This window comes from Salmo salar, chromosome 16 (assembly GCF_965601325.2).
Source record: "Salmo salar chromosome 16, fSalSal1, whole genome shotgun sequence".
Lineage (NCBI taxonomy): Eukaryota > Metazoa > Chordata > Actinopteri > Salmoniformes > Salmonidae > Salmo > Salmo salar.
This window is the reverse complement of record NC_138306.1, coordinates 50,594,064-50,612,500: the sequence shown is the minus strand read 5'-3', so window position 1 is coordinate 50,612,500 and position 18,437 is coordinate 50,594,064. Positions and strand designations below refer to the sequence as shown.

Below are 18,437 nucleotides of genomic sequence, written 5' to 3'. Positions count from 1 at the left end.
GCAACGAAACCAAAAAGGAGCTGGAGCGCCTGCTAAAACTCCATGAGGACCACACAGCCTACCTGGCCAATGACGAGGTCACCACCGTCCGCAAGAACCTGGAGGGTCGAGGAGTGGATGTAGACCCTGTCCTGGTAAGAACCTGGAGGAGTGGATGTAGACCCTGTCCTGGTAAGAACCTGGAGGGGTGGAGGAGTGGATGTAGACCCTGTCCTGGTAAGAACCTGGAGGGTCGAGGAGTGGATGTAGACCCTGTCCTGGTAAGAACCTGGAGGGGTGGAGGTGGACCCTGTCCTGGTAAGAACCCGGAGGGTCGAGGAGTGGATGTAGACCCTGTCCTGGTAAGAACCTGGAGGAGTGGATGTAGACCCTGTCCTGGTAAGAACCCGGAGGGGTGGAGGTAGACCCTGTCCTGGTAAGAACCTGGAGGGGTGGAGGTAGACCCTGTCCTGGTGAGAACCTGGAGGGGTGGAGGTAGACCCTGTCCTGGTAAGAACCTGGAGGGGTGGAGGTGGACCCTGTCCTGGTAAGAACCCGGAGGGTCGAGGAGTGGATGTAGACCCTGTCCTGGTAAGAACCTGGATGGTCGAGGAGTGGATGTAGACCCTGTCCTGGTAAGAACCTGGAGGGTCGAGGGGTGGATGTAGACCCTGTCCTGGTAAGAACCTGGAGGGGTGGAGGTAGACCCTGTCCTGGTAAGAACCTGGAGGGGTGGAGGTAGACCCTGTCCTGGTAAGAACCTGGAGGGGTGGAGGTAGACCCTGTCCTGGTAAGAACCTGGAGGGGTGGAGGTAGACCCTGTCCTGGTAAGAACCTGGAGGGGTGGAGGTAGACCCTGTCCTGGTAAGAACCTGGAGGGGTGGAGGTAGACCCTGTCCTGGTAAGAACCTGGAGGGGTGGAGGTAGACCCTGTCCTGGTAAGAACCTGGAGGGGTGGAGGTAGACCCTGTCCTGGTAAGAACCTGGAGGGGTGGAGGTAGACCCTGTCCTGGTAAGAACCTGGAGGGGTGGAGGTAGACCCTGTCCTGGTAAGAACCTGGAGGGGTGGAGGTAGACCCTGTCCTGGTAAGAACCTGGAGGGGTGGAGGTAGACCCTGTCCTGGTAAGAACCCGGAGGGGTGGAGGTAGACCCTGTCCTGGTAAGAACCCGGAGGGTCGAGGAGTGGATGTAGACCCTGTCCTGGTAAGAACCCGGAGGGTCGAGGGGTGGAGGTAGACCCTGTCCTGGTAAGAACCCGGAGGGTCGAGGGGTGGAGGTAGACCCTGTCCTGGTAAGAACCCGGAGGGTCGAGGAGTGGATGTAGACCCTGTCCTGGTAAGAACCCGGAGGGTCGAGGAGTGGATGTAGACCCTGTCCTGGTAAGAACCTGGAGGGTCGAGGAGTGGATGTAGACCCTGTCCTGGTAAAAACCTGGAGGGTCGAGGGGTGGAGGGGTGGAGATAGACCCTGTCCTGGTAAGAACCTGGAGGGTCGAGGGGTGGAGGTGGACCCTGTCCTGGTGAGAACCTGGAGGGGTGGAGGTGGACCCTGTCCTGGTGAGAACCTGGAGGGGTGGAGGTGGACCCTGTCCCGGTGAGAACCTGGAGGGGTGGAGGTAGACCCTGTCCCGGTGAGAACCTGGAGGGTCGAGGGGTGGAGGTGGACCCTGTCCTGGTGAGAACCTGGATGGGTGGAGGTGGACCCTGTCCTGGTATGAACCTGGAGGGGTGGAGGTAGACCCTGTCCTGGTATGAACCTGGAGGGTCGAGGGGTGGAGGTGGACCCTGTCCTGGTGAGAACCTGGAGGGTCGAGGGGTGGACCCTGTCCTGGTGAGAACCTGGAACCAGGGGCCTCGTTTATCAACCGTGTGTAAATTTCTTACTAAATTCTAGTGTACGTGGAGATATACGCGTGTTTGCATTGATAAATTAGAGCCATATATTTGTGTGACTGTGAGCTACAGCCCGGCCTGGAAAACGCCCTCCGTTCATCTTTTTATGGTGAACATCCTTAACATCCATCGTGAACTTTTTACACGGACATCCTTATTTGCTGTATGATTTGGAGATGTTGGAACTGGGCCATGGTAGTTCCTAAAAGAAAGCGCAATGGGAAATTTGATCACATTTCTGTAGAGGTGTGGGTATAATGTTGCTGTGACTTTTACACAGTAAAAATGCATGCCTCCTAGTTAGTACCAAACACTGGCCACGCATTCTATTTGTTGTGTAGTGAGAATAGTTGAAACCAGTTATGTCAGAAATGGAGAGACGTCCTACAATTCTGATTTAGGCCTACAGTATGTAATATAAGTACAAGAAACATTAGGCGACATTCTGCTGTGTGATCTCCTTACCAACAGCAAATGTAGTTGTTTTATCATTAGGCCTTAAGTTTGTATTGTTTTATTAGCCTTCCATTATTATAATTCCTGTGCATCAAACACCTCCCATTTCCCCCAAACAAACCAGAAGCCAATTTGCTTGCAATAAAGTTGATCAACCTTCTAAAAGTTGGGTGCATGCATGGTTTGAGATTTGCATGAAGATACACACACACACACACACACACACACACACACACACACACACACACACACACACACACACACACACACACACACACACACACACATACACCCACACACACTTTCCCATCAAGTTCAAAATGGATAAATACCAACCTTTGCAGGTAGACTGGCGCACCTCACCTTTGATAAATGAGGCACCTGGAGGGGGCAATCACAGTAACATCTCTCTTTCTCGCTATACCTCTCTCTACCTCTCTACCTCTGTCTCTCTTTGTAACATAACCACACCTGTAGGGTCAAGATACAGTATAGGGGGCGTGCCCTCTAGTAAGATGTTGTATCTTAATCTATGTATGTATGTATGTATGTATGTATTCTGTGTTTTGACACTTTCTATCAGACTAGGGATGGGCATTTTACATTTTTTTGACTGTTCCAGTAATCACATTATTAGTTTTTTAATATATGCCATTTATCTACTCTATATGCCAACAGTGCGCAATGCCTAATTCATCATAACCGTGACAGATAACAAATCTTAAATGCATATATATATATATTTTTTTTAGTCAAAAAACAATTGCCATTTAATATTAATGTATTGAAACCGTAATATCAACTGGTTATATTATCATTGTTAACAAACTGTCCTAAAAAAAGGCACTAACCTCAGCAGTGGTGCTTGTCTCCTCACTTCTATTAGACGAGGGCTGTTCTCTCGTCTTCCTCACTTCTATTAGACGAGGGCTGTTCTCTCGTCTTCCACACTTCTATTAGACGAGGGCTGTTCTCTCGTCTTCCACACTTCTATTAGACGAGGGCTGTTCTCTCGTCTTCCTCACTTCTATTAGACGAGGGCTGTTCTCTCGTCTTCCTCACTTCTATTAGACGAGGGCTGTTCTCTCGTCTTCCTCACTTCTATTAGACGAGGGCTGTTCTCTCGTCTTCCTCACTTCTATTAGACGAGGGCTGTTCTCTCGTCTTCCACACTTCTATTAGACGAGGGCTGTTCTCTCGTCTTCCTCACTTCTATTAGACGAGGGCTGTTCTCTCGTCTTCCTCACTCCGCTGCTGCCTCGTTGTTCTCAACACCAATATTCTGTTTAACTTCGCTATTATGTACTTAGCAGCATGGTTGAGGAAAAGTCGCCAATTCAGCAGCACACGGATGTTTCAGAACAGCGAACGCTATCCAAAACGGGAGAAAGAGCATTTGTTATAAAATAATACAAATGTTATTAGTGTTGTTCTTATGTAATATAACCTCATACAATTTCAGTAGCACATGTCTTACTTAGAGTGATGGACTGTGCCATCCTCACGGCCTCCACAATGGTTGAGTCCACTCAGACTAGTTCCAATCAGACAACTATCTTGTACACCATTTTTGGGGGGGTCTACTGCTTGACTAAAAATCTTGGTCGACCAACAGCCTGTCGACCAATCAATAGACCAGTCAACTAACTGGGGTCACGGGCCCTACAGTCAAGACAACTATTTTATAGCAAAAAACATGATGTAATATAACAGAATAGAACAGAATATTTTTCAAAATAGAAAATGTTGGCTGTGTGAAGTGATGCTCTTCTGGGAGAGTTATTCTCAAAAAAGATTTCAGGGTTACAAACCAAAATTTGTCGTCTTTTTGCTAAAGGCCTACAGACATTCGATTTATTTTATTTTGCGTGTTGTTTGTAGTTTTCTGAATGTATTAACAGTTCTACATTGAACACTGGCTGCATGGTGATGAATTACGGCCACTACATCTATTTGATGAGTAGGCCTAGACTTAATGACTCTGAAAGTACGCTCTTTCTCTTCATCAAACTGTTTTGACATATTTTCAGTGTGGAACCTGTATGTTTAGTGGGGTTATAGCCTACGCTAACCTGTTCTAAATGGTACTAGCAGTTCGCAAAGTAGCCGAAGTGGAAAATAGACGAGAAGCCATTATTCCCAAACTGCAGCTCGGTGTTTGAACACATTTCTGTACTTCAATTAACCAGTTCATTTTCAATTCGTGATAAAACTGTTGTCGTTTGGCATGGAATGTAGCTTGTGTATCCCGTCAGTTAGAGGGATTTTTTTATGCCCACCTTACAGGCATTTATTTCTGTAGGCCTAACTGGAGCTTGTGTGCAAACTCGGCGTGTGTGTGTGTGTGTGTGTGTGTGTGTGTGTGTGTGTGTGTGTGTGTGTGTGTGTGTGTGTGTGTGTGTGTGTGTGTGTGTGTGTGTGTGTGTGTGTGTGTGTGTGTGTGTGTGTGTGTGTGTGTGTGTGTGTGTGTGTGTGTAGAGGGAGCGGTCGGAACGCGTTTGAGTGAGTGAAACATGGAGGGGAAAGGGAATTGTGGGAGAACTGTGTGATGCTTGCCTTGGTTTCTTTTTTGTTGTGCCCCGCAAATGAACATTGTCTTCAAGACAACATTTCATTTATTTTTTCTCGGGACAAGCCACAAAGCACATTCCACCAGTTACTTTTACAGTATTTGAAAACAATGATCTCTAGTTAAATATGGATTTTTGACGTCGTCTGTTTGAGTACTCATACATATTCTTACTTCAGACAGTAATGTAATCAGAGAGGGAGACAAGCAGGTGTGGGAAAGGCGGGTATTGAACCCCCTCTCCGTTGGGGTTGTATATGTGACGTGCCAGGAAGAGTTACCTCTCGACCACAGCTCTGCACATCTTTTACCTATAAATTACCCCTCTCACTCCGGTTCCCTCTTTTACTTCCTGTATTTCTAGATCAAGGACACGTGGCACCAGCTGTACCGACGTCACTTCCTGCAGAAGGCGCTGCATCACTGTAACCTGTGTAGACGAGGCTTCTACTACTACCAGAGACAATTTGTTGACTCGGAGGTAAGGGACCTGGGCTCTTTGGTAAGCTGCCAGAGTTAGCTGATTTCAGAGGGAAGTTATGGGCGTAGGTTTGCAAAATTCCAGTAACTTTCCCAACGTTCTCTGTATTTCCAGAAATCCCGGTTGGCAGATTCCTGGAAAGGTTTTTGGAATATCTTGGAAATCTGGGAAAGATATTGGAATTTTGTAACCCTTTATGGACTGTAGTAAGTTGTCCATCTACAGTACTTCCTGTTGTCTCTGACTGTTGCATGTAACTTAATAATATAATACGTGCCCTGTCTCAGTGCATGATTATCATGTTTCTCTCTCACCACAGCTGGAGTGCAATGATGTAGTCCTGTTCTGGAGGATTCAGAGGATGCTGCTCATCACAGCCAACACACTCAGACAGCAGCTCATCAACACAGAGGGTAGGCTGGGACTTGGGTATAGATCTGGGGCTGTGTTACAGGGCTGTATAGGCCCCTGTCTGGAGGCCTGTCTGGAGGCCTGTCTGGAGGCCTGTCTGGAGGTCTGTCTGTCTGTCTGGAGGCCTGTCTGGAGGCCTGTCTGGAGGCCTGTCTGGAGGCCTGTCTGGAGGTCTGTCTGGAGGTCTGTCTGGAGGTCTGTCTGGAGGCCTGTCTGGAGGCCTGTCTGGAGGCCTGTCTGGAGGCCTGTCTGGAGGCCTGTCTGGAGGCCTGTCTGGAGGTCTGGCCTGTCTGTCTGGAGGTCTGTCTGGAGGTCTGTCTGGAGGCCTGGCCTGTCTGTCTGGAGGCCTGGCCTGTCTGTCTGGAGGCCTGTCTGTCTGGAGGCCTGTCTGTCTGGAGGCCTGTCTGGAGGCCTGTCTGTCTGGAGGCCTGTCTGTCTGGAGGCCTGTCTGTCTGGAGGCCTGTCTTGTCTGTCTGGAGGCCTGTCTTGTCTGTCTGGAGGCCTGTCTTGTCTGTCTGGAGGCCTGTCTTGTCTGTCTGGAGGCCTGTCTTGTCTGTCTGGAGGTCTGTCTGGAGGTCTGTCTCTCTCTCTGGAGGTCTGTCTCTCTCTCTGGAGGTCTGTCTGTCTCTCTGGAGGTCTGTCTGTCTCTCTGGAGGTCTGTCTGTCTCTCTGGAGGTCTGTCTGTCTCTCTGGAGGTCTGTCTGTCTGTCTGGAGGTCTGTCTGTCTGGAGGCCTGTCTGGAGGTCTGTGTCTGGAGGCCTGTCTGGAGGTCTGTGTCTGGAGGCCTGTCTGGAGGTCTGTGTCTGGAGGCCTGTCTGGAGGTCTGTGTCTGGAGGCCTGTCTGGAGGTCTGTGTCTGTCTGTCTGGAGGTCTGTGTCTGTCTGTCTGGAGGTCTGTGTCTGTCTGTCTGGAGGTCTGTGTCTGTCTGTCTGGAGGTCTGTCTGTCTGTCTGGAGGTCTGTCTGTCTGGAGGTCTGTCTGTCTGTCTGTCTGGAGGTCTGTCTGTCTGTCTGGAGGTCTGTCTGTCTGGAGGTCTGTCTGTCTGGAGGTCTGTCTGTCTGGAGGTCTGTCTGTCTGGAGGCCTGTTTGGAGGTCTGTGTCTGTCTGTCTGGAGGTCTGTGTCTGTCTGTCTGGAGGTCTGTGTCTGTCTGTCTGGAGGTCTGTGTCTGTCTGTCTGGAGGTCTGTGTCTGTCTGTCTGTCTGGAGGTCTGTGTCTGTCTGTCTGTCTGGAGGTCTGTGTCTGTCTGTCTGTCTGGAGGTCTGTGTCTGTCTGTCTGTCTGGAGGTCTGTGTCTGTCTGTCTGTCTGGAGGTCTGTCTGTCTGGAGGTCTGTCTGTCTGTCTGTCTGGAGGTCTGTCTGTCTGGAGGTCTGTCTGTCTGTCTGGAGGTCTGTCTGTCTGTCTGTCTGTCTGGAGGTCTGTCTGTCTGGAGGTCTGTCTGTCTGGAGGCCTGTTTGGAGGTCTGTGTCTGTCTGTCTGGAGGTCTGTGTCTGTCTGTCTGGAGGTCTGTGTCTGTCTGTCTGGAGGTCTGTGTCTGTCTGTCTGGAGGTCTGTGTCTGTCTGTCTGTCTGGAGGTCTGTGTCTGTCTGTCTGTCTGGAGGTCTGTGTCTGTCTGTCTGTCTGGAGGTCTGTCTGTCTGGAGGTCTGTCTGTCTGGAGGTCTGTCTGTCTGGAGGTCTGTCTGTCTGGAGGTCTGTCTGGAGGTCTGTCTGGAGGTCTGTCTGTCTGGAGGTCTGTCTGTCTGTCTGGAGGTCTGTCTGTCTGTCTGGAGGTCTGTCTGTCTGTCTGTCTGGAGGTCTGTCTGTCTGTCTGGAGGGAGGCCTGTCTGTCTGGAGGCCTGTGTTCCCTTTATCTTTGATGTCTGACATTTTGTGTGTGTGTGTGTGTGTGTGTGTGTGTGTGTGTGTGTGTGTGTGTGTGTGTGTGTGTGTGTGTGTGTGTGTGTGTGTGTGTGTGTGTGTGTGTGTGTGTGTGTGTGTGTGTGTGTGTGTGTGTGTGTTTTGCGTTTGCACACTCAGTACGGCGCCTGGAAAAGAACGTGAAGGAGGTGCTGGAGGACTTTGGTGAGGACAACGAGAGGAAGGTCCACCTCATCACCGGACGCAGAGTACAGCTGGCAGAAGACCTTAGTGAGTCACCTAAACACACACACACTGGGTACACACACACACTGGGTGTATACACACAGACTACATTACACCAATTTGGGTTTAACCAGAATGGTATCGTTAGTCACATTTGGGTTTAACCAGAATGGTATCGTTAGTCACATTTGGGTTTAACCAGAATGGTATCGTTAGTCACATTTGGGTTTAACCAGAATGGTATCATTAGTCACATTTGTGCTGGTCCCTCCTGCTTATGCCTTACTTAAGCAATACGTTCCGAGGGGGTGGGGTATATGGCCAATATACCACGGCAAAGGGCTGTTCTTTGGGACAACAAAACACGGAGTGCCTGGATACAGCCCTTAGCCGTGGTATATTGGCCAGATACCACAAACCCCCGAGGAGCCTTATTGCTATTATAAACTGGTTACCAACGTAATTAGAGCAGTAAAAATAAATGTTTTGTCGTACCTGGCTTTCAGCCAATCAGCATTCAGTGTTTGAACCGCCCAGTTTATAATAGTGAAAAGATTACTACCTATATTATGGAAAATAATAAATAATTTATATTATAGTGATAATATGAGGAGCAACAGACTTTTTCTGCAGATAAATGAATGTGAATGTTTTGAATGTGATTGAATCGGCTGAGTTTTCTTTGATGTGATGGCACTGTAAATAGTTTTTAGTGCAATATACCAGACACCACTAGATGGCAGTGGTGTTTTTATCTTTGTATTTATTATGGATCCCATTAGTTCCTGCCAAGGCAGCAGCTACTCTTCCTGGGGTCCAGCTAACTTAAGGCAGTTCTACATGTAAAAAAAAAAACATTCAAAGACATTCACAACAGATTTCACAACATACTAAGTGTGTTCCCTCAGGCCCCTACTCTACTACCACATATCCACAACACAAAATCCACGTGTACGTGTGTGTTATCGTGTGTTTGTATGCATGTGTCTGTGCCTATGTTTTTTGTGTTGCTTCACAGTCCCCGCTGTTCCATAAGGTGTCTTTTTTTAAATCTGTTTTTTGAATCTAAATTTACTGCTTGCATGAGTAACTTGATGTGGTATGCAGTTCTAGGTTGTATGAACCCCCCCATTCTGCACTAACTGTCATTTTTATTCAGACATTTGGAACATCACCTGTAAATAATCATGACATTTCAAACTATATAAATATAAAAACATATACAAAAATAAGATTCATAAATATCAAAAAGAATTAACAAAGACAAATAGAAACACATTGTAGTATATAAATACAAATAAAAAGATAATTTAATTAATACACTTACCCTATTGCTAACAAATAAAACTAAATTGCACAAATCCTAAATCACACAAGTAGAATAACACACTTATAAAGAGAACCTGATTATTACACTATTACCCTAGTGCTAACAAAAAACACAACTAAAACTAAATTGCACAAATCCTAAATCACACAAGTAGAATAACACACTTATAAAGAGAACCTGATTATTACACTTGAAACAAGAAACACACAAACTAAATTGCACATCTAATTGCATTAGTACTGTACAAAGTTAGAGGTCCACTATTTGATAGATTCCCCTGCTCCCCCTACCTCGGGCTTCCAGTGGGGAGACCAGAGGTCAACCTACCCCTGTCCCCCTCCCCATCTCGTACTTCTGAGTGGGAGACCTTCCCAGGCAGTAGCCTGCCTAGCTCACAAACCAGAATCAGGGCGCCCACTCCGACAAGGTTAATATACCCACAGTCCCACACGGTGACATGATATCATTGACATGACGTGCAAACGAGCGATAGAAAACTGGTCGCACAAATGTCACCATTCCGAATATTGTATATCATTTATTTATTTATTTTGTGCGGGTGCCCCGTGCCGCCCATGTAGGCCATACCTAAATCGGCCACTGCATGTAGTCATGGTTACCATGAAGAAGAGGTGAAGGCATCACTCATTGGACAGGGTCGAGTGGATCTCTCTCCTGTTTCTGTTACTGCTACAGATTGACAGCTGCTGAGAAGGAGGGTGTCTGCTTTTTCATTTTTATTTATTTCAACTTTATTTAACTAGGCAAGTCAGTTAAGAATAAATTCTTATTTACAGTGACTGCCTAAGAAAAGGCAAAAGGCCTCCTGCTGGGACGAGGTGACCTCTTAGACACTGGCTGACCACTGTGTATCTTATTTACCTATAGCTTATACATGTGCCTTCCATTGGGAAAGACACATTCTCTCCTTCAAGAAACACACGTTCTTTCTCTTGATCCTCGTTCTCTTTCCTCTTCTCTCTTCTCTCTCTTGCCGTCTCTCTATCGCTCTTTCCACACCGTCTCTCTCTCGCTCTTTCCACGCCGTCTCTCTCTCGCTCTTTCCACGCCGTCTCTCTCGCTCGCTCTTTCCACGCCGTCTCTCTCGCTCGCTCTTTCCACGCCGTCTCTCTCGCTCTTTCCACGCCGTCTGTCTCTCGCTCGCTCTTTCCACGCCGTCTCTCTCTCGCTCTTTCCACGCCGTCTCTCTCTCGCTCTTTCCACGCCGTCTCTCTCTCGCTCTTTCCACGCTGTCTCTCTCTCGCTCTTTCCACGCCGTCTGTCTCTCGCTCGCTCTTTCCACGCCGTCTGTCTCTCGCTCGCTCTTTCCACGCCGTCTCTCTCTCGCTCTTTCCACGCCGTCTGTCTCTCGCTCGCTCTTTCCACGCCGTCTGTCTCTCGCTCGCTCTTTCCACGCCGTCTGTCTCTCGCTCGCTCTTTCCACGCCGTCTGTCTCTCGCTCGCTCTTTCCACGCCGTCTGTCTCTCGCTCGCTCTTTCCACGCCGTCTGTCTCTCGCTCGCTCTTTCCACGCCGTCTGTCTCTCGCTCGCTCTTTCCACGCCGTCTGTCTCTCGCTCGCTCTTTCCACGCCGTCTGTCTCTCGCTCGCTCTTTCCACGCCGTCTCTCTCGCTCGCTCTTTCCACGCCGTCTGTCTCTCGCTCGCTCTTTCCACGCCGTCTGTCTCTCGCTCGCTCTTTCCACGCCGTCTGTCTCTCGCTCGCTCTTTCCACGCCGTCTGTCTCTCGCTCGCTCTTTCCACGCCGTCTTGCTCTCTCTCTCGCTCTTTCCACGCTGTCTGTCTCTCTCTCGCTCTTTCCACGCTGTCTTGCTCTCTCTCTCGCCCTTTCCTCGCTGTCTCTCTCTCCATGAGGCTTGAGACCTCACTTGCTTCTCTCAGGAGAGGAGGTGGAAAGAGAGGAAGGGAGATTGTCAGGCAGCAGTAGCTAACCGTATGCTGCCTGCCACCTGTCATGTCCACCCTCCCAGCCCTGCTCCCTGGTAAGAAGCCCTACTGATTAAACACAGCAATTTGTGGAGTGGCTGACAAGCCCAGACTAGCTCTCACTCACACGAGCCTCACACCGCCAGCCCGCCCTCTCGTACACCACCCTCCCGCCCTCTCGTACACCACCCACCCTCTCACAGTCCGATAACAGAGGAAGCACATCTTTTTTATGCTGCCACATGATCATGTGGCAGGTGACACATTGCTTCTTCAATATCTTGACATTTAGGAACCGTATCAACGGTGGACTAATGAAATAAATACCAGAAGATCGTTTTTGAATGGTATTTTCCTATAAGTGTGCATTAGTGAAGCAGCACCAGAGTCCTGCTGCCAGGCCCTTGTTGTCTTGGTTTCTCACACACACACACACACACACACACACACACACACACACACACACACACACACACACACACACACACACACACACACACACACAGTGTTAGAAAAATAAGGGTGCTGGGCTCTCTCAAAACCAATCAGGGCACCCTTATAAGTCACAAGTCAATGTTTAGTCAATTTGAACCCTAGACACACACACACCCTCACACTAACACTAGACTGTTGTTATTTCCCTCTAAGTTTGGTGAAGGTGTCTGCATTGCTAAAGCCTTCCACCTGCAGCTATTGATGTTGTGTTGTAGAGGAGCTAATGTCTCACTGCTACCTGGGTGCCAGCTAGGTAGACAGGTATTCAGGTGTTGCCTTAAACGTACACATCTCTCTTTCACTGTGTGCCACCTGGCCGCCAAAGAAGAGGCGACTCTGGGATGCTGTCCTTCTAGGCAGAGTTGCAAAGAAAAAGCCATATCTCATACTGTCCCCCAAAAAATGTAAGATTAAGATGGGCAAAACAACACAGGCACTGGACAGAGGAACACTGCCTAGAAGGCCAGCATCCCGGAGTCGCCTCTTCACTGTTGACGTTGAGACTGGTGTTTTGCGGGTACTATTTAATGAAGCTGCCAGTTGAGGACTTGTGAGGCGGCTTGTTTCTCAAACTAGACACTGTATATTTCCTGTTGCTCAGTTGTGCACCGGGGCCTCCCACTCCTGTTTCTATTCTGGTTAGAGCCAGTTTGCTCTGTTCTGTGAAGGGAGTAGTACACAGCGTTGTATGAGATCTTCAGTTTCTTTGCAATTTCTTGCATGGAATAGCCTTCATTTCTCAGAACAAGAATAGACTGACGAGTTTCAGAAGAAAGTTATTTCTTTCTGGCCATTTTGAGCCTGTAATCGAACCCACAAATGCTGATGCTCCAGATTCTCAACTAGTCTAAAGAAGGTTTTATTGCTTCTTTAATCAGAACAACAGTTTTCAGCTGTGCTAACATAATTGCAAAAGGGTTTTCTAATGATCAATTAGCCTTTTAAAATGATAAACTTGGATTAGCTAACACAACGTGCCATTGGAACACAGGAGTGATGGTTGCTGATAATGGGCTTCTGTACGCCTATGTAGATATTCCATAAAAAATCTGCCGTTTCCAGCTACAATAGTCATTTACAACATTAACAATGTCTACACTGTATTTCTGATCAATTTGATGTTATTTTAATGGACAAAAAAAATGTGCTTTACTTTAAAAAACAAGGACATTTGTAAGTGACCCCAAACTTTTGAACGGTGGTGTATATATTTTTATGGCCCACTAGACAACTGTCTTATTCGCGCCCATCTTACTAAACTAATCGATTGCGGAGGTTCGGGGATGGCACAGTCCAAGAAGGGGAATGTGGCTGCACGATGCACTACTCTCTCCAGAATGCGGGCTCTCCCCCCAATTTGTGCACATTCATTGTTTATCTTTATTGTGTGAATTATTTGCGTTTTGATTGCTAGTCTATCCATTCCCCCTTACATGTATCACCAGTAGTACATTTGAGGTCAACCGATTAATCGGAATGGCCGATTTAATTAGGGCCGATTTCAAGTTTTCATAACAATCAATAATCGTCATTTTTGGACAACGATCATTGCCGATTACATTGCACTCCACGAGGAGGCTGCGTGGCAGGCTGACTAACTGTTATGCGAGTGCAGCAAGGAGCCAAGGTAAGGTGCTAGCTAGCATTACACTTATCTTTTAAAAAACAATCAATCTTAACATAATTACTAGTTAACTACACATGGTTGATGATATTACTAGTTTATCTAGCTTGTCCTGCGTTGCATATAATCGATGCGGTGCCTGTTAATTTATCATTGAATCATAGCCTACTTCGCCAAACGGGTGATTTAACATGCGCATTCGCGAAAAAAGCACTATCGTTGCACCAATGTGTACCTAACCATAAACATCATCGCCTTTCTTAAAATCAATACACAAGTATATATTTTTAAACCTGCATATTTAGTTAATATTGCCTGTTAACATGAATTTCTTTTTACTAGGGAAATTGTCACTTCTCTTGCATTCTGTGCAACAGAGTCAGGGTAAATGCAGCAGTTTGGGCCGCCTGGCTCGTTGCGAACTGTGTGAAGACTATTTGTTCCTAACAAAGACAGCCAACTTCGCCAAACGGGAGATGATTTAACAAAAGCGCATTTGCGAAAAAAGCACAATCGTTGCACGAATGTACCTAACCATAAACATCAATGCCTTTCTTAAAATCAATACACAAAGTATATTTTCTTAAACCTGCGTATTTAGTTAAAAGAAATCCAGGTTAGCAGGCAATATTAAACTATGGAAATTGTGTCACTTCTCTTGTGTTTATTGCACGCAGAGTCAGGGTATATGCAACCGTTTGGGCCGCCTGGCTCGTTGCGAACTAATTTGCCAGAATTTTACGTAATTATGACTTAACATTGAAGGTTGTGCAATGTAACAGCAATATTTAGACTTATGGATGCCACCCATTAGATAAAATGCGTAACGGTTCCGTATTTCACTGAACGGATAAACGTTTTGTTTTCAAAATGATAGTTTCCGGATTTAACCATATACATTTTTTTTGTTGTTGATTTATTTCACGTTTATTAAACCAGGTAGGCTAGTTGAGAACAAGTTCTCATTTGCAACTGCGACCTGGCCAAGATAAAGCATAGCAATTTGACACATACAACAACACAGAGTTACACATGGAATAAACAAAACATACAATCAATAATACAGTAGGGGGAAAAAATAGAAAAAAAAGTCTATATACAGTGAGTGCAAATGAGATAAGGGAGTTAAGGTAATATATAGGCCATGGTGGCGAAGCAATTAAACACTATAATGGTGGGTGTACAGAAGATGAATGTGCAAGTATAGATACTTGGGTGCGGAGAAGCAAGATAAATAAATACTGTATGGGAATGAGGTAGATAGATGGGCTGTTTACAGATGGGCTATGTACAGGTGCAGTGATCTGTGAGCTGCTCTGACAGCTGGTGCTTAAAGCTAGTGAGGGAGATATAAGACTCAAGCTTCAGAGATTTTTGCAGTTCGTTCCAGTCATTGGCAGCAGAGAACTGGAAGGAAAGGTGACCAAAGGAGGAATTGGCTTTGGGGGTGACCAGTGAGATATACCTGCTGGAGCGAGTGCTACGAGTGGGTGCTGCTATGGTGACCAGTGAGCTGAGATAAGGCGGGCCTTTACCTAGCAGAGACTTGTAGATAACCTGTAGCCAGTGGGTTTGGCGACGAGTATGAAGTGAGGGCCAACCAACGAGAGCGTACAGGTCGCAATGGTGGGTAGTCTATGGGGCTTTGGTGACAAAACGGATGGCACTGTGATAGACTGCATTCTCTTTGTTGAGTAGAGTGTTGGAGGCTATTTTATAGATGACATTGCTGAAGTCGAAGATTGGTAGGATGGTCAGTTTTACGAGGGTATGTTTGGCAGCATGAGTGAAGGATGCTTTGTTGCGATATAGGAAGCCGATTCTAGATTTAATTTTGGATTGGAGATGCTTAATGTGAGTCTGGAAGGAGAGTTTACAGTCTAACCAGACACCTAGGTATTTGTAGTTGTCCACATATTCTAAGTCAGAGCCGTCCAGAGTAGTGATGCTGGACGGACGGGCAGGTGCGGGCAGTGATCGATTGAATAGCATGCATTTAGTTTTACTTGCTTTTAAGAGCAGTTGGAGGCCACGGAAGGAGAGTTGTACAGCATTGAAGCTCGTCTGGAGGTTAGTTAACACAGTGTCCAAAGAGGGGCCAGAAGTATACAGAATGGTGTCGTCTGCGTAGAGGTGGATCAGAGAATCACCAGCAGCAAGAGCGACATCATTGATGTATACAGAGAAGAGTCGGCCCGAGAATTGAACCCTGTGGCACCCCCATAGAGACTGCCAGAGGTCCGGACAACAGGCCCTCCGATTTGACACACTGAACTCTATCAGAGAAGGAGTTGGTAAACCAGGTAAAGCAATCGTTTCAGAAACCAAGGCTGTCAAGTCTGCCAATAAAAATGTGGTGATTGACAGAGTCGAAAGCCTTGGCCACGTCGATGAATACGGCTGCACAGTAATGTCTCTTATCGATGGCGGTTATGATGTCGTTTAGGACCTTGAGCGTGGCTGAGGTGCAACCATGACCAGCTCTGAAACCAGATTGCATAGCGGAGAAGGTACGGTGGGATTTGAAATGGACGGTTAATCTGTTAACTTGACTATTGAAGACCTTAGAAAGACAGGGTAGGATAGATATAGGTCTAGTGTCACCCCCTTTGAAGAGGGGGATTACCGCGGCAGCTTTCCAATCTTTGGGAATCTCAGACGATACGAAAAAGAAGTTGAACAGGCTAGTAATAGGAGTTGCAACAATTTCGGCAGATCATTTTAGAAAGAGAGGGTCCAGATTGTCTAGCCCGGCTGATTTGTAGGGCTCCGGATTTTGCAGCTCTTTCAGAACATCAGCTATCTGGATTTGTGTGAAGGAGAAATGGTGGGGGCTTTGGCGGTTTGCTGTGGAGGGTGCCGAGCAGTTGACCGGGGTAGGGGTAGCCAGGTGGAAAGCATGGCCAGCCGTAGAGGAATGCTTATTGAAATTCTCAATTATAGTGGATTTATCGGTTGTAACAGTGTTTCCTAGCCTCAGAGCAGGGGGCAGCTGGGAGGAGGTGCTCTTATTTTCCATGGACTTTACAGTGTCCCAGAACGTTTTTGAGTTTGTACTACAGGATGCAAATTTCTGTTTGAAAAAGCTAGCCTTAGCTTTCCTAACTGCTTGTGTATTTTTGTTCCTAACTTCCCTGAAAAGTTGCATATCACGGGGGCTATTTGATGATAATGCAGAATGCCACAGGATGTTTTTGTGCTGGTCAAGGGCAGACGGGTCTGGAGTGAACTAAGGACTATATCTGTTCCTAGTTCTAAAGCACTTTTAAAGAATAACCAGGCATCATCTACTGACGGGATGAGGTCAATGTCATTCCAGGATACCCCGGCCAGGTCGATTAGAAAGGCCTGCTCGCAGAAGTGTTTTAGGGAGCGTTTGACAGTGATGAGGGGTGGTCGTTTGGTCGCAGACCCATTACGGATGCAGGCAATGAGGCAGTGATCGCTGAGATCTTGATTGAAAACAGCAGAGGTGTATTTGGAGGGCAAGTTGGTTAGGATGATATCTATGAGGGTGCCCGTGTTTACGGATTTGGGGTTGTACCTGGTAGGTTCGTTGATTAATTTGTGTGAGATTGCGGGCATCAAGCTTAGATTGTAGGATGGCCGGGGTGTTAAGCATGTCCCAGTATAGGTCACCTAGCAGCACGAGCTCAGAAGATAGATGGGGGGGGCAATCAGTTCACATATGGTGTCGAGGGCACAGCTGGGGGCAGAGGGTGGTCTATAGCAAGCGGCAACAGTGAGAGACTTGTTTCTGGAAAGGTGAATTTTTAGAAGTAGAAGCTCGAATTGTTTGGGTACAGACTTGGATTGTAATACAGAACTCTGCAGTAGATTGCAACACCGCCCCCTTTAGCAGTTCCATCTTGGCGGAAAATGTTAAAATTACGGATGGAGATGTCAGAGTTTTTGGTGGTTTTCCTAAGCCAGGATTCAGACACGGCTAAGACATCCGGGTTGGCAGAGTGTGCTAAAGCAGTGAGTAAAACAAACTTAGGGAGTAGGCTTCTAGTGTTAACATGCATGAAACCAAGGCTTTTACGGTTACAGAAGTCAACAAATGAGAGCACCTGGGGAGTGGGAGTGGAGCTAGGCACTGCAGGACCTGGATTAACCTCTACATCACCAGAGGAACAGAGGAGAAGTTGGATAAGGGTACGGTTAAAGGCTATACGAACTGGCCGTCTAGCATGTTCAGAACAGAGTAAAAGGAGCAGGTTTCTGGGCACAATAGCATAGATTCAAGGCATAGTGTACAAACAAAGGTAAGGTAGGATGTGAGTACATTGGAAGTAAACCTAGGCATTGAGTAATGATGAGAGATATAGTCTCTAAAGATGTTTAAACCAGGTGATGTCATCACATGTGTAGGAGGTGGAACAACATGGTTGGTTAAGGCATATTGAGCAGGGCTAGAGGCTCTACAGTGAAATAAGACAGGAATCACTAACCAAGACAGTAATAGACGAGGCATGTTGATATTAGAAAGAGGCATGGGTAGCCAAGTGAACAAATGGGTCCAGTGAGTGGTTGGGCTGGCTGGGGACACGGCGATTCAGACCGTTAGCAGGCCGGTGCTAACAAGCTAGCAGATAGTAGGCCGGGGCCAACAAGCTAGCAGTTAGCAGACAGGGGCTAGCAAGCAAGCAGTTATCAGACCGGGGCAAGCAAGTTAGCAGAAGGGCCTTTGGGGGACGTCGCGATGGAGGTAAGTCCGTTTTTGCCTCTTCGTGCGGTGACGTCGATAGACCAGTCGTGGAATTGGTAGGGTTCCAAGTAACTCTTGGTAGCTAGCAGAAGGGGTCTTCAGCGGACGTCGCGCCTGAGGGGCCTGTTAGAATGCTCTGGCAGATTATGTCGGTATTCCAGTCGTAGAGGATCGGCAGGGTTCCGTGCCCCGTACCGGCAGTAGAAGGGATCCGGATATTGTAGCCCAGGAGTGGGCTTCGGTCGTGGCCCAGGAGCCCTAGCCGGGCTAGCTTCAGGCTAATTGGTGCTTGCTCCGGGATGGAAACGCTAGCTAGGAGTAGTCACCCGGGATTGCGGTTAGCTAGTTGCGAAGATCCAGATGAAAATGTTCACAGAGTTTGCGGTATGGAGAATCTGGGGATATGGATAGAAAAAATATGGCCGTTATGCTCTGGTTTGAGTCACGTTGTACGAACTGGCGAG

General features: G+C 47.3%; 1 protein-coding gene across 6 annotated transcripts in view; it reads left to right on the top strand.

The window, feature by feature from the left end:
• Positions 1-18,437, top strand: part of LOC106574090 (dynamin-like GTPase OPA1, mitochondrial) — a 76,918-nt gene that overhangs the window by 38,261 nt on the left and 20,220 nt on the right. For all 6 annotated transcript variants that reach the window (XM_014149639.3, XM_014149637.3, XM_045697354.2 and 3 more), the window contains 4 exons: positions 1-134; positions 5,262-5,378; positions 5,698-5,791; positions 7,804-7,914. The exon at positions 1-134 is cut by the window's left edge and continues 87 nt beyond it. In XM_014149639.3, coding sequence (XP_014005114.1) covers positions 1-134; positions 5,262-5,378; positions 5,698-5,791; positions 7,804-7,914 — 456 coding nt within the window. The remainder of the gene's footprint in view (positions 135-5,261; positions 5,379-5,697; positions 5,792-7,803; positions 7,915-18,437) is intronic.